Raw genomic sequence first — 16,840 nt, forward strand, 5'->3', positions numbered from 1 at the left:
AAGTTTTTATGTTTCTTATGGTCTTTGGGAGAACAATTGAAACTAACATTGCCAATTCTTTTACTTTCCTCTCTGAGGAAAATATGTCATCCTTTCATTTGTCTCTAATTTCCCTATGTCTCCTCATTTTTATTAATGTATGGATGTGATTCATTTTCATGTATGGTACATCAATTTATTAGTCATTGGACAACTATTATATATTAGGAATACCAATAGTAAAATTAATGTTTGTATGGAATTTAATGAATTGTGATTCTTATAATCTTTTTCTCTCTTTCCTCTACTTTGTCACTGGAGAAAGTGAGGCTAGTGACTTTGCACAGCAATTCCTCACTTAAATCCAATTCATAGGAAGTGATTAAATCATTCCTCATGCTTGCCCAGATGTTATTGTCCTTCTCAGGAATGAAGGACAGACAACAACAAGGTACAGACTAACATTTCACACCATATACCAAGATAAAGTCAAAATGGATAAATGATTTAGACATAAGGAGTGATATCATAAGTAAATTAGGAAAGCATGGAAGAACGTACATCAGATATATAGATAAGAGGGGCAGCTAGGTGGCACAGTGGATAAAGCACTGGCCCTGGATTCAGGAGAATCTTAGTTCAAATCTGGTCCCAGACACTTGACACTTACTATCTGTGTGTCCCTGGGCAAGTCACTTAACCCTCATTGCCTCACCAAAAAGAAAAGATATATATAAGAAAATAGTTTATGACCAATTGAGAAATAGAGGAGACTATGTGAAATAAAATAGATAATTTTGATCATATGGAAGTAAAAAGTTTTTACACAAACTAAACTAATGAAGCCAAAATTAGAAGGAAAACAAGAAATTGTGGGGAGAAATTTGCAACAAGTTTCTCTAATAATGGTCTAACTTCTGGAATATATAGAGAATGGAGCCAAATTCATAAAAATTAGATACATTCCTTAGTTGATAAATGGTCAAAGGGTATGAACAGACAGTTTTTGGAAGACGAAATCAAAACTATCAATAATCACATGAAAAAATGTTCTAAATTACTACTGTAATGTTTAAAAATCTAAGTGTGGGTTCTAATATGGCTGAGAGCAGTCTACTAAGTCAATCAAGTCAGACCCCTGGGCATCTACCAAATTCCATTATTTTAACACACTATTGATATAAATTGAAATACAAATTAAAAGAACTCTTAGATGCCCCCTCACACTTATCAGAAAGGATAACATGAAAGAAAAGAAAAATGACAAATGCTGGAGGAAATGTGGGAAAAATTGGGAAAGAAATGCATTGTTGGTAGAGTTGTGAACTAGTATAGCCATTTTGTAGAACAATTTGGAATATGTCCAAGGGACTCTAAATTTTGTACACCCTTTGACCCAGGAATATCACTACCAGATCTGTATCCCAAAGAGATCAAAGAAAAGGGAAATAATTTGTTTGTTTCTTTTTTTAGTGGGGCAATTGGGGTTAAGTGACTTGCCCAGGGTCACACAGCTAGTAAGTGTTAAGTGTCTGAGGCCAGATTTGAACTCAGGTACTCATGACTCCAGGGCCAGTGCTCTGTCCACTGCACCACCTAGCTGCCCTGATTTACTTGTATAAAATATTTATAGCAGCTCTTTATGTGGTAGAAGAAAATTGGAAATTGAGGGGTTGCCCATCAAATGGGTAATGGATGAACAAGTTATGGTATTTGATTGTGACAGAATACTATTGTTCTATAAGAAATAATGAGTAGAATGGTTTCAGAAATACCTGGGAAGACTTCTATGAACTTATGTAAAGTGAAGTGAGCAGAGCCAGGAGAACATTGTATGGAGTAACAGAAATATTTTAAGGATAAACTATAAAGACTGAGTTACTCTGACCAAGACAGTTCCAAAGGACCTATGATGAAAATTGCTATCTATTTCCAGAGAGAGAACTGATGGACTCAGTGAAGATTGATGCAGACTACTTTTACTCTCTTTATTATAATTTTTTCTTTTGTTTTTGTTTTCTTTTGCAACATGACTAAAATGGAAATATGTTTTACATGACTTCACATGTATAATCAAAATCAAAATGATTGCCTTTTCAAGGGGGTGGGGCATGAGGGAGAGAGAGAATTTGGAGCTCAAAAGTTTAAAAATGTCATTAACATTTTACATGTAATTGGTAAATAGTTGATGAAATGAAATATTTTTGCAAAGTATGTCATATATACATTATATAGACATAGACATAGACCTAGATAGGGCTAATTGCTAAACATTTATCAGCACACCTCACACCCCTTGGACATATTAGTCTAAGCCTTTTGTTTTGTAGATGAGGCAAAGAAGCTGTTTCAAGATTAAATAGCTATTTCGTTTCCATGCCTGGAAAAAAACTCAGGCAGAACAACTTCATGCATAGCACATGACCTGATTCACTGCAGTGGTTAGACCTGTAGCACTTGGTTTGAGGAAAAACCCTTTCTTAGTGCATGACACAGATATATACCCTTTTTTTCAATTCACACTGCCCTAGTTCAGGCCCTTATCACATCTCACCTGGATTACTGGTATAAACTTCTAATTTACACCCCTCCCTAAAGCTTATCCTCTCTTTAGTGCAACGCACACAGCTTACCAAATTGATTTCTCTAAAGGGCAGATCTGACTATGTCTCTACTCACTAAACTACTGTGGCTCCCTATTACCTTTAGGTCCCAATATAAACATTTTTACTTGACATTTAAGGCTCTTTACAACTTGGTCTCTTCCTACTTTTTTTTTTTTGGCGGTGCAGTCACTCTCCATTCCATTCAGCCAATACACATAGCTTCTGTAAGGTATCAATGAAAATAAAACAACACTTTATGGAGTGGAGTTTGCATCAGAGGTGAGGAGGAGAGGGGCTGATAGGGGCTCAGCTCTTCCCATTTCTACAATGGCTTAGGGTTCACAAAGTACTTTGCCTCCAACAGTTAGATTAAGTAGGCAGTTATTTTTATTTGATTTATGACAAAAGTGAGTCTCAACATGGAAAGAAAAGTGGAAGGACCACTGACTAATTCAGTGTAGAGAGGCTATGTGTCTTTCACCTATATCTCTTATAGCCTGTATGAGTGTTTTCTAGTATTGTGTTGATTTATACAAAGTCCCATTGTTTTGAACACCATGGAATATTGGGTTTGTGGGTCCTTTGGAACTGTCTTGGTCAAAGTAACTCAGTCTTTAGAGTTTATTCTTTTTTTTTTGTTTTTGTTTTCGTGGGGCAATGGGGGTTAAGTGACTTGCCCAGGGTCACACAGCTAGTAAGTGTCAAGTGTCTGAGGCCAGATTTGAACTCAGGTCCTCCTGAATCCAGGGCCAGTGCTTTAACCACTGCACCATCTAGCTGCTCCCTTAAAATCAACTTAAAACAGGACCCTTGAGCTGTAAGGGACCCTAGAGTCCACCATATATATGTATATATCCAGGAACTGAGACATAAACAGCCAGAACCATCTCCCTGATTCAAAGTCTGATACCTTACTCACAACTTCAAGAAGATTGGAACAATCCCATTGGATTTGTTTACCTGTAGTTCACCAAATCCTCCCTTCTGGCCTTTACCTGTTGGATTCCCTCACTTTCTTCAAGGTTCAGATCAAATGCCCCATTCTTCAGAGGCCTTTCCCAATCTCCTTAGCTGTTAGTACCTTCCTCTCAAAGATTATTTTCCTTCTGTGCCATATGCATCTTGTATAAACTTATTAGTGTACATGTTGTTCCCCCCACTACAATGGGAGGGGCTAGGGATATAAAACTAACAGAAAATCCATGTAAGGAGGTCAGGGAGTATTGGAGGACAATAGAAATCTTATATTCCTCAATGAGCTGTTCTGAGTGACCTCCAAACATCCTGTGACTCCTGATTATGACAGTTTCCTCTCTCCTCACTTTTCCTTTCCCCAGTGAATTTGTTTATATATTATATTCCCTCTCCCCCTCCCAGAATGGAAGTTTTTATAAATAAGTTTTTATCTCAGTACCTAACACATTTCCTAGGCATATGAGGCTTCTAATAAATGACTGTTGAGTTGGATTGGATCAGTATGTCAAGGACTTGGATTTGTTTGTAATAGAGAACTATACACCTACACAGGCTTCAAGCTCTCTAGAAGTAATTTCAGAAAATGGCCTGAAATTCTGAGAGAAGAGGCTACCTTGCCCGGGGAAGGCAAGACTTGAATCCAGGTCATCTTAACTTCAAGGCCAGATGTCTCTCTACTATCCCACAATGCCTCTCAGAGGCTACGCATCTCTCCCTGACTACATTAGTGAGCACTACTAAAACATAGACTTACTAGAGAGAGTTCTCTCACCACAGCATCTTGAAGGATCTTCACAGTCTTGGTGAGCTGAACTTGGAGGTGGTGTTGGAACAAGGAGGAAGCAAGGCCAGGGTGTTGCCAATCACAGGGATGGTGATGGTGCCAGCAACAGCAGCAATAGCAGTAGCAACTACCATGCTTACACTGGGTACCATGGACAGCAACCTTTGAGTCTGAGGTTGGCTGATGAATCCCTAGAGAGCCGCTGTCTAGGGAAACAGATTGGGTGAGATGATGCCGTCTATGTGTGACTGAGCAGCAGCTTAAGGCAGGACACAAACTTTGAAATCCAAGTTCTTTCTTCTCTGTTTGAACTGAAGTTTCTTTGGTTTGCCTTTCTCTGCTCTCTATTGCTGGTTCTGATGGGAGGAAAGCCTCACTCTTGTAGAATTTTGAAGGTATAAGAAGAGGATCTAAGGTATTCTCTCTAGGACCTTCTCCTGAGGTGGTACTGTGGATTCCAGAGACCAACTTGGATGGCATCTGAATTGTCACTGATCTGAAACCATTGGCATTTGTTTCAGTGTCCAGGATAAATTCCCCCACCTTTGCACCTGACTTGGAAGATGCTTTACCTGAAGCACTGAGTCCTGGGGTACTCAGATGCATGTATCCAGCTATATCATCTGAGTTGGATATATAGGTTTTAGAAACTTCATCAAGAACACCTAATGGGTGAGTGAGTTCAGTCTGTGTGGGAAACCCCTCCCTTGGTGTTGTCAGCATCCCACTTTCTGATAAGGATCGCAACTGGCTAATGTTAGGGTCCTGTTGGCCAGCTTTTTCATCTCTTAGGACTTCAGAACCAGATTGACAGTGATCAACATGAATTGATACATCTTTATCACACCCACTTCCCATGATGCTTGGAGACTGTGCCACAAACACTAGAGGCTCCTCTGCCTCCAGGCAGTCTGTTTTGACTTCTACTATATGGGCTACAGTAAAGCCCACAGGGTAGTCATATTTGGAAGTGATGGTGCCTCCATCCACCTGATAGTTAGTGTGGGGACTTGGAGAGAAATTCCACATGGGATTCTCTTTCCTTTCCAGGTCTTCCCTGGTAGAAGTCTCCTTAGGGAATCCCTTCTGGGTTGACTGTTTTGCTGATAGAGAATAATCCTTTTCCACACAGGCAAATATCTCTTCTTTCAGGTTGCTCTGGCCTTGGTTCAGAATGGGCAAATTTACAATGCATTGGGAGGTATCTTCAGTTGGTTCTTGTGGATGGTGATGGAGTGATCCCAGGGAGGGAGTCTCAGCTTCTTGCCTTCCACAGCTGAGATTCTGATTGGTCAACAGGGGAGAAATCTGTATGAGAGGTCAGAAGGAAGGCTAATGACATTAGGAGTCTCAGTATGGGCTAGTTCTAAAAAGTGTTATTACTCTTAATCTTTAAGAAGTAGAAATATTAGGTTTCCTTCTAGTCCCCTCTCCATACTGATTTCCCTTTCAGTGATTCAGCTTTTCCAATTACAAAATCAGTAGGTGGATCATTTGTTGAGCTCTTAGTTTGCGTCAAGAACTGTACTAAGAACTATGGCTACATGGGGTAATAATAATAATAGTAGTAGTAATGATGATGATGTTGATGCTGTGTCAGGAATAGCAAGGAGGTCAATGTCACTGGGTCATAGTATATGTGGAGTTAGGAAGATATCAGAGGACTAGAAGGAAGGCATCAGAGGAGGGTAGACTATGAAGGGTTTTGAACACCAGACAGGATTTTAGATTGGATCGTGGAGGTGATTGGGAGCCACTGAGGTTTCACTGAATGTGTGTGGGGGGGTGGGGGTGGAGAGGGGAGAGGAGTGGGTGTGTGTGTGTGTGTGTGACACAATCAGACCTAAACTTTAGGAAGAGAAATTTGACATCTGAGTGGAAGATAGATTACAATAGGGAAAGAGAATGAGCCAGACAGACCTACCAATGTGCTATTGAAATAGTCCAGGTGTAAGATGACAAGGGCCTGGAACAGAGCTGTGGGAATGTTATGAAGACTGGGGTATATGTAAGTGATGTCATGAAGGTGAAGTCCACAGGTCTTGGCAACAGATGGGATATAGGAGTGTGTGAAAAAGAATGAGGAATTGAGGATGACACCTAGGATGCAAGCTTGGGGAACTGAGAGGTTCAGGAACTCTCCACAGTAATAGGGAAGTTAGGAACCCAGGAACTTGGGAAGAAAGAAAATTAGTTCAGTTTTGGACATGTTGATTTTAAGATGTTTACAGGACATCCATTTGAAGATATCTAATAGGCAGCTGGATATTTGAGACTCGAGTTCAAGGGGAAAGGTAATGGCTGGATAAAACATCTATGAATCAACAGCATAGAAATGAAAATTGAACAGATTAGAGCTGATGAGATCATCAAGCAAAATAATACAGAGGGAGAAGAAAAGAGGGTACAGGAGAGAGTCCTGTGGGACATAGATAAAGATCCAGTAAAAGAGACTGAGAAGGAGCAGTCAGAGAGGTAGAGGCAGAACCAGGAGAGAGTAATGTCATGAAAACCCTTAGAGGAGAGAGCATCCAAGATAATTGGGTGATCTACAGTGTCGAAGGCTGTGGAGTGCTCATGAAGGATTAGAACTGAGAGAAGGTTGTTGATTTGACTCATTAAGAAATCATCTGTAATTTTGGATAGAGCAGTTTCAGTTCAATGAGGTTGGAACCCAGACTGGCAAGAAATAAGGAAAGAGGAAATAGATAGAGACAGAGAGATCGCAAGAGCAAGAGGGAGAGGGAGAGGGAGAGGGAGAGGGAGAGCGAGAGCGAGAGTGAGAGAGAGAGCTGAAAGGAAAGGGAAGTATTCTCAAGGGGTTTATCCACAAAATGGAGGAGACATATAGGATGCTGGTTGTTGAGGATTCAGGAATCAAGGGAGAGTTTTTGAGGATGGGAGAGACATGGGTATCTTTGTAGGCAGTACAGAAGCAGCCAGTAGACAAGGAGATATTGAAGAGAAGTGAAAGAGTGGTGATGGCTGGAGAAGAAGGGATGTAACAGGATCCCTTGTGCATGTAGAAGGCTTCACATTGCGACAGAGAAGGACCACCTCTAAATGTGAGATGGGGCAAAGAAGGCGATAGTGGCAGAAGCTTATTAGTGATGTGAGGTGAGGAAGGGGAAGAAAAGGGAGGTCACAACAAATGGCTTTAATTTTCCCAGTGAAATACGAGGCACAGTCCTCAGGTTAGATGCTGTGGGGCCAGGGAGCCATGGATGGTTGGAGGAGGGAGGAGTCACTGTGGTGAGTGGAATAATGAATTGATACAAGGATTGCCTTACTTCAGTAAGGGCCCAGCTTATGTTAGAGGACATACATTTGTGGTGAATCCAATCAGTGGGTTTTTGTTATTTTTTCCAGCTTTATTCTACAGCATGTGGGCAGGAGCAAAGGTATTATATATGGGGACCGACGGATACCTGCAGAGGAAAGGGCTCGGAGGGTTCCTCCAGGAACCCACTGCTGTCTGACTGGCAGCTGCTGGCTCTTGTCACCCCAGCACCTGGGAGAGAGAACAGATGAACACGAGGTTAGAGGTCTAAGCAAAAATGACTTGGCCACCAATTCTGGGCCTAAGAAAAGAGCAACTGAGGCTTTTCCCCAAGCCTGAGCATCATGTAAGGGCATTGATGAGTGCTTGATGTTAGGAGCCAAACCAACAACTTTCATGAGGGTGAATCAAAAATGATACTTTAAAGTGTTCAAAGAAGGGCAGCTAGGTGGCACAGTGGATAAAGCACTGGCCTTGGATTCAGGAGCACCTGAGTTCAAATCCAACCTCAGATGCTTGACACTTACTAGCTGTGTGATCCTGGGCAAGACACTTAACCTCAATTGCCTCACAAAAAAAAAAGGTTCAAAGAGTCTTCATTTGGGGTTCTGGAACTTGAATATGTGTGTGTGTATATATATATGTACATATATACACACATGTATATGATGTAATACATTTATATAATTTTTATAATATTATACAATAAATATGTAATATTCTGTTACATATTATTATATTGTATGGTATGGTATAGTATGATATGACGTGACATGATGTAACATGACAACATGATGTAACATGACATAATATAACATTATATATTTGAACTATATATTTCTCTCTCTCTATATATATATATATATACACATTCTTTGTCTATATATAACTGCATACATCTAGATCTAGATATGTTGATATAGCTACAGATAGAAAGATAGATAATGGTATTTTACTCTCACTGGTTTCTTGGGTAATCCTATATATATTTTTATGAATTTATAAACATTATTCTGAGAAGGGGTCCATAAGCCTCATCAGACTGTCAGAGAGGTAGATGGGAAAGAAAAGATAAAGAACCCCTGATCTAAGTAGAACCAGATGGAAAAGGCCTGTCAGTGCCCACAGTTCTGTATTCAATCAATTAGCAAGCATTTACTAAGTCCCTACCAAGGCAGTGTTGCTTGGTGGATAAAGTTCCAGATGTAGAGTCAGAAGGACTTGGGCTTGAATCCCACCTCATAGATGTAAAAGGCTGTGTAATCCAGGCAGCTAGGTGGCACAGTGGATAAAGCACCAGTCCTGGATTCAGGAGGACCTGAGTTCAAATCTGGCTTCAGACACTTGACACTTACTAGCTGTGTGACCATGGGCAAGTCCCTTAACCCTCACTGCCCCACAAAAAAAAAATGGCTGTGTAATCATAGGCAAATCACTTAACTTCTCTGGGACTCAGTTTCCCTATATGTAAAATGGCAGGGGCGGGGAAGATGGTGCTTATGGACTTCCAAGATCTCTTCCAACCTTAAGTCTACGGTGCTGCTAAGCCAGGAATTGTGTTAAGCAGGACATACTAGGCCGTCCTGCCCTTGCTGGGGAGATACAATCCATTCATGGATAGGTAGATAGAGCCTCTGCAAAAGAATGAACACACAGGAAAAGGAAGGGAAGAAGAGAAGTCTGGGGTGGGGTGGAGTAGGGGCATGGGGTCTGCACAGTTGGCTCATTATCCATTGGAAGCCTGCTCAGCCTAAAGTTAAGGGTCTTAACTTCTTGTTGTTGTTGTTGTTGTTGTTGTTGTTGTTGTTCATGGACCCCTTTGGTAGTCTGCTCTAACCAGTGGGACCTTCTCAGAATCGTGTTTTTAAATGCATAAAATAAAATACAGAAGATGACAAAGGGAACTCATCGTGTTGAGATACCGTTATTCATTCACAGTTATTGTCAGGAGCCCTGGTTTGGAGGCTCTCTAAGGTCTCTCCTGGCTCTCCGTGCAGTGATCTAATATCTCTGACTTGCCCATGGTTACTCATAACAGCTGGCACTTAGAAAGTGCTGGTTAAGAACTCTGGCTTTGGAGTGAGCTGGGTTGAGTTATGTCTGGAAGCTGTACATTAGCATAGATCACAGCCCAGGAATTGCAAGGGAACTTTGAGGTCTCTGCCCAGGGTCGTATGGGTGTGTGTGTGTGGGGGGGCAGTTCTAGGATTCACATCAGGCACCTGACCCCCAGTCTCCTTCTGTTGTGCCACACTCCTTCCCTTTCAGTATTCAATACATTGCATTCCTATTTGAAGGAAGGCTAGGAGAAAATAAAGCCTCTCCACCTTCCTGGAAGTTATTTCTAGGAGAAACATAATTGTGCAGCACACCAGCCCTTCCAGGCCTCATTTCCCCTGGGTGCTCCCAACATGATCCTACCTGATCTCGCCTCCAAGAGGCCCAAACCCTTGTCCTTTGGTTTTCCTGATTTTCTGGACACTGCACCCCTCCCCCCCCAAACCTTCTGCGCTTTGCAAAGGAACAAGAATCCTGGCACTTTGGTAGGATGGCCAGCAGGTGGCAGGAGCAGACAAAGCAGCTACGACCCACAACAGCTCCGGCAGCAAGCCAAAGGTGTGTCTGGGCTGCACAGAAACTGCTTAGAAAACCAGGAGCTCTGAGCGCTGGAGGGGACGCCAGGGGTCATTGAGTGGGAGCCCTGTGTTTTCACAGAGGAGGAAATTGAGGTCCAGGGAGACAGCGACAGAGAGAGAGACACAGACAGACAGACAGAGACAGAGAGACAGACAGACAGACAGAGAGAGACAGAGACAGAGAAAGAGAAAGAGACAGAGAAACAGAGAGAGACAGAGAGACAGAGAGAGAGACAGAGACAGAGAGACAGAGACAGACAGAGAGAGACAGAGAGACAGAGACAGAGAGAGAAAGAGAGAGACAAACAGACAGAGACAGAGACAGAGAGAGATAGAGATAGAGACAGAGAGACACAGAGACAGAGAGACACAGAGAGACAGAGACAGAGATCCAGTAAGAGAGAGCCAGAGAGCCAGAGACCAAGACAGTGATCCAGAGACAGCAAGACAGAGAAAGACAGAGACAGGGAGAGACAAAGAGAGATGGAGACTGTGAATCACCACCTAAAAGAAGTCTCTGAATCACTAACAATAAGAGAAGAACAAATTAAAACAACTCTGAGGTTTCATCTTATATGGAGCAAATTGGCAAGAATGACCAAAGATGGAAACCATCACTGCTGAAGGGAAAGATGGGTGCTAGGTGGAGCTGGACTTGGAGTCAAGAGAACCTGAGTTCAAATCCTGCCCAGCTGTGTGACCCTAGGCAAGTCACCTAACCTGTTTCCTTATCTGTGAAATAGACAATAGGATGTCATGAGGACCCAAATGAGATAATTTGTATAAAGTTCATGCTCAACTTTAAAGTAGTGTATAAATGCTCACTACTTTTATTCCAAAAACAATTTAGAATTATATAAGAAGTCACCAAACTATTAATATCCTCTGACCCAGTGAGCCCTTAATTAGGTATAGGCCCCAACCAAAAGTCAAAGCACCAGGGCTACAAATATAGAAAAGTGAAATAGTCACTGCCCCACAGGAGCTGATGTTCGACAAGGGCAGGGGTTTCCAATTTGGAGGGCAGCGATACTTGGAGAGATTTCAGGGGGTCTGATAACTTGGGTAGGAAAAAATTGCATCTTTATTTTTAGACTTCGAACTGACACTTAGCATTTCTTTCACTTATGAATACAGCCAAACCAGATTCTTTGGACAAGGGGACTGTCGGCTTCAGCAGCCTGTCCAAAAGCTCCAGCGTGCCAAGAAGGCGAAGGACAAGGTTTATCAGGGCGAGCTGAGCAGGGTATGGAGCTCTGGTCTAGACAGTCACAGGGAATGAGAGCGGAGGCAGCGACAGCAATGCTAATATTGGTTTGATTATTATTCCCCCAGCGAGAAGTGGAAAGCAGCAGGATGGATGGCAAGATGCCCTTGCTGGCCAGGCTGAGCTGTCCTGGGAGTTGTCTGGATGGGATGAAGCGTGGGTTGGGGCTCTGGGGCTGGCTAGATAAGACAGAAAGAAATGGCCTCCCTCTAGCAAAATATTCATAACAGCACTTTTGGTGGCTGAATCCCATCAAGTGGGAATGCCTGGACAAAATGGGTTAGGAATACAATGGAAAAATTGCCAATGGACAATGGGAAGAATTCTAAGAGAAGAATAAGAAGAGTAAATGCAACTCTAATAATATAAATAAAAACACCACTAAAAGGCCATTGATCATTGATTGATCATGATCACCAATTTCTGTCCTGAATATAGATGAGGTAGGGTCACAAGGTCACAGTTCTTGAGCTAGAGGAAACTTCGGAGACCATCAAGTCCAGCCCCTTTTATAGATAAGGAAATTGATGCTCAGCTACAGTAAATGACATGACTAATATGTGACAGCAGCAGGGAATAGAACTCAGAACTTGCCTGGCTCCAAGGCACCAAGCAACACTCTCTCTTCAGTAACAACATTCAAGAGTCACTTGTAGCCGGCTGAGTCTCAAGTCTATATACCATGCCCTAATCTTAACTCCAGCCTCACATCCTCTGCTATCTGCTCTCCATATCTGCTGGATGCTCCTTAGGCATCTCCAGTTTACTGTGTCCACACTGGACTCCATTATCTCTCACACTCAACTTGTCTCTCCTATAAATTTCTCTTTTTCAGCTGTTGGCACCCTCCTGCTCCCACCCACCTTGGTTCATAACCTGGAAATCATCACCCTTGACTCTTTCCTCTCATTTACACCCAATAACCAATCATTTGCCAAGCTGAGTCTTGCAGAATCCAGGCATTATACCAAAATACTCATTGCTATTGATAGCTGAGGATTTTCTTCTAGAGACTCCTGAAATTACATTGAAAATGGTGCACCTTTTAGGTCTTTTGCCCAAAGAAATCATGGAAGGGGGAAAGGGACCCACATGTACAAAAATATTTATAGCTGCTCTTTACGTGGTAGCAAGGAATTGGAAGTTGAGGGGGTGCCCATCAATTGGGGAATGGCTGGACAAGTTGTGGTATAGGAATACAATGAAATACTATTGTGCTGTAAGAAATGATGAGCAGGAAGAGTTCAGAGAAACCTGGAGGGTCTTACGTGAGCTGATGATGAGTGAGATGAGCAGAACCAGAAGAACATTGTACACAGTATCATCAACATTGAGTGTTGACCTACTGTGATGGACTATATTCTTCTCACCAATGCAATGGTACAGAAGAGTTCCAGGGAACTCATGATAGAAGAGGATCTCCAAATCCAAGAAAAAAAAAGAAAGAACTGTGGAGTATAGATGCTGATTGAACCATATTATTTCTTTTGTTTTGGGTGCTGTTGTTTTTTTTTTTTTCTATTTTGAGGTTTTGCATCACTGCTCTGATTCTTTCTCTTGTAACAGGATTAATGCAGAAATAGGATTAATGTTATTATGTGTATATATATATATATGTGTGTGTATATATATATATCTATATGTATATGTATAGAGATATATAGATATAACCTATATCAGATTACCTGCTGTCTAGGGGAGGGGGGAGGGAGGGGAGGGAGGGAGAAAAATCTGAAATTGTAAAGCATGTATAAACAAAAGTTGAGAACTATCTTTACATGTAACGGAAAAAATAAAATACCTCATATATTAAAAAAAAAAAGAAAAGAAAATGGTGCACTAGGTACTGTATGGAGAATCTTTGTTTGAAGACCTGGGATCAAATAGAATTGCTACTGCTTATTGGATGATAGGAGCATAAATTTAGACCTGGAAAGTCAGTCATTCCATCAACAAACATTCATGAAGAGCCTATAATGTGCCAGGCACGTGCTAAGTTTCAGTGAGGATACAAGAAAAGCAAAAACACTCCCTGTCCTGAAGGAGTTTAATAATGTAAAGGCAGAAGGGACCTTTAAAATCTCTCTAGTATAGCTTTCCTGTTTTAAAGAGGAGGAAATTGAGGCTCAAAAAAGTTGACACTGCTATTAAGTATCAGATATTTGAACCCAGGTTTTCCTGACTCTACCATTCTAGTCATTATGCTACTTTCCATCTACCTAGGAGGTGGCTTAGCTTGGACTAGTCACTTCTCTCTCTGGGTCTCAGTTTGGAAATTGGGCTGAATTATTGAACCAAGGTTGAGTTCCAGAAGGATTTCAAATATTTCATCTTACTTTTATCTCATTATCCATCCTCCTCCTTCTAGTCACCCAGGGTTCTAATTTGCAACTTTGACTTGAACCTTCCTTTATCTCTCATATGCTTATTTGCTTAAATCATAGCCAGTGTATTCAGTCATTTGTTAAATAGTATTGACTGGGGACAGCTAGGTGGTACAGTGGATAAAGCAAGACCTTGGATTCAGGAGGACCTGAATTCAAATCCTACCTCAGACACTTGACACTTACTAGCTGTGTGACCCTCATTGCCCTGCCAAAAATAAAAATAAATGAATGAATGAAAAAGTAAATAAATAAGTAAATAGATAAATAAATGAATGAATGGATGGATGGATGGATAAATAGATAAGTAGATAGGTAGATAAATAGATAGATAGATAGATAGATAGATAGATAGATAGATAGATAGATACATACATACATACATACATACATACATACATACATGCATACATGCATACATACATAGTAATGATTGTACCCCTGTCTCCCAGATTCCTGGCTTTGCTTGGTAGCATACCTACTTTACCAAGAATCCCCACAGAAGAGCCACAGCATGCCAAGTTCTCTCTTTGCTTGTAGACACAGGTGAACCCATTGCCTTTCTTTTCTTTTCTTTCTTTTTTTTTTTTGGTGGGGCAATGAGGGGTAAGTGACTTGCCCAGGGTCACACAGCTAGTAAGTGTTAAGTGTCAAGGGATGGATTTGAACTCAGGTCCTCCTGAATCCAGGGCCAGTGCTTTATCCACTGTGCCACCTAGCTGCCCCCTGAACCCACTGACTTTCAAGGCAGGCTCTTCCATCTTTGGACCACTCTAAACAGTGGACAAATTTTGGTTCCTTCATACCATTTTCTTGGAGGAGATTGAGAAAGCACATGTGTTTAGGACTTGGTCAGTAGCATCAACAGAGAGCATAAAGAAGCATTGGATAGAAAGAATGAGAGAGGAGGAGGAGAGGACACTATTTTAGTAGGGTGTTTCTGAATCTCATGCCACCTGAGCTCACCTCCAATCCCCACTCACTGAAGTGAGTCTTTGAGTGGACAGAAGTAATAGGAACTGGATAACTTGCCATGTGAAAAGGCACATGATGGTCTGGATCAGATGGCCAAATACAGCTGATATGACTTGCATGTGAGAAAGGTGGATAAAATAGAACTGAAGATGTGTGAGTCCAGAAAAGGAGGTGGGATGGTTATGTGTCAAGAATGAGAAACAACAGATGGAGCAGACCCAGGGGTCCATTGGCACCCATCTGATGTTGGCACCTTACAGATACTATGGGAGGAAAGCCAGAGCTGGCACGAGAGAAGGGTCTCCAGGGCATCAGGCAGGCTCCACAGTGAATGGCATGGGGAGAGATAAACAAGAATTGTACCATAGATAAACACGGGGAAGGGCTTTTTGCATTTGGAGAGAAAGAAGTCACACTGATGAAATCATAGATCTACCAAAGGACCAAAGAGACCCATGCCATACAGCACTAGATAAGATCCCAGTGGTCATTCATTCAACCCATATTCATAAAAGAAACCCTTGGGTAACAAACCAGAAAAAAATGGTCCTTCTATCTTTGCCTCCAGTGAGGGCCTCCCCAAGCAGCCCTTCCATTTTTGGAATGTTGTCACTGGAATTTTTTTTTTCTTTCTCTTGCCTCGGACATCATGCCTAAATCTTCTTCTTTGCCTCATAAATGTCCATAGCCACAGAAGACAGTTACAGGGCACAATAGAGATATTTCTTTTCCGAATCTTCTCCAGGCTGAACATACCCAGATCCTTCTCTCTATCTTTATTTGAGAAAAAAAAATAGGTAAATATGGATTGTAGGGTTGTGGGATGGGTGGGAAGAATGGGCAACCACTCTTTTAATCATCATTGCAGGTCCACTAGTCTGTGGGAGGAAAGTGACTGAAATGCCAGGATTGTTTGACCCAGACATTCCATCGTCAGTTGCCTTAAGAAGGTCAGTGACAAGAATCAAGGTTTCGTATAACCAATGTATTTATGTCAGTTCTTTGTAAAAAGAATCTACAGCCAAATAGATACCAATTCATTAGGGGGCTAGCCAAACAAATTTGATACACGAATCCCACCATAGTGGTTCATTAATGTACTGAGTTAGCCTTTATATAGTGTTAACCTATTTACAAAACACTTTACATATGTTATTTCATCTAATAAATACATTATAAATATGATGAATACAGAGAAGTATGTTATATGAACTTATGCAAGTGAAGTAAACAATGTATACAGAGAATGGAACAATGCAAATGAGAGCAACAAGAAAAGTACATGATAACTGAAAATGAATGCTGGGGAATTATAATAAGTGAGCTTGTCCCCAAGGAAGACATCAGAGAAGGTAAAGGCAGTTGATGATGCACTTATAATATGACCGATAACTTTAGACTTTTTGATGTGCTGTTTGGCTTTGCTGCATTTATCCTTTTCCTTTCTTTTTTAATCTTTATTTTAAGGGACATCTATCTGGGAAGGGGAGAAAGGAGTGACATTTTGGGAAATGTAGGTGACATTAGAACAAAAGTTATCAAAATTTTCTTTTAGAAAAGACAAAAGGTTAAGAATTTGCTTAAAGTCACTTACAAAAGGATTGGGGGTACTAATCATTAGGAAACTGTGTACATTTTAAAAAGAAATTGAAAACATAAAAAGCAGACAAAGATGAGGCAGTTCATGGAATGACACCCATGTCAGTCCTGGGCTGAAGCCTGCACTATGGTTAATAGAGGATATTTTGAAAAAGCAACTCTTTCAAAAGAGAATGCCAAGTGGCCTAATATGCAGGCAAACTACTCATTGCTAAAGTCCTCCTCACTTTCCTCTTCTGAACCTGTACCTGATGATCTCATGACTGTGATGTGGAGGTGACTTCAGGTTCTCAAAATCTGTGCTAGTGGAACCCATGCTTTGACAGGTTGTGATAAATTGGAGAGATTTCAAGTG

At 41.3% G+C, this 16,840-nt stretch overlaps 1 protein-coding gene across 9 annotated transcripts in view; it reads right to left on the minus strand.

Moving 5' to 3' along the window:
• The window catches only part of ITPRID1 (ITPR interacting domain containing 1), a 163,223-nt gene that overhangs the window by 22,832 nt on the left and 123,551 nt on the right, over nucleotides 1-16,840 (minus strand). For 6 of the 9 annotated variants that reach the window (XM_043968021.1, XM_043968013.1, XM_043968054.1 and 3 more), the window contains 2 exons: nucleotides 7,773-7,855; nucleotides 4,315-5,652 (listed from right to left, as the gene is read on the minus strand). In XM_043968021.1, coding sequence (XP_043823956.1) covers nucleotides 4,315-5,652; nucleotides 7,773-7,855 — 1,421 coding nt within the window. The remainder of the gene's footprint in view (nucleotides 1-4,314; nucleotides 5,653-7,772; nucleotides 7,856-16,840) is intronic. The other 3 variants (XM_043968071.1, XM_043968063.1, XM_043968079.1) reach the window with 3 other exon arrangements.

Source organism: Dromiciops gliroides, chromosome 1 (genome assembly GCF_019393635.1).
Source record: "Dromiciops gliroides isolate mDroGli1 chromosome 1, mDroGli1.pri, whole genome shotgun sequence".
Lineage (NCBI taxonomy): Eukaryota > Metazoa > Chordata > Mammalia > Microbiotheria > Microbiotheriidae > Dromiciops > Dromiciops gliroides.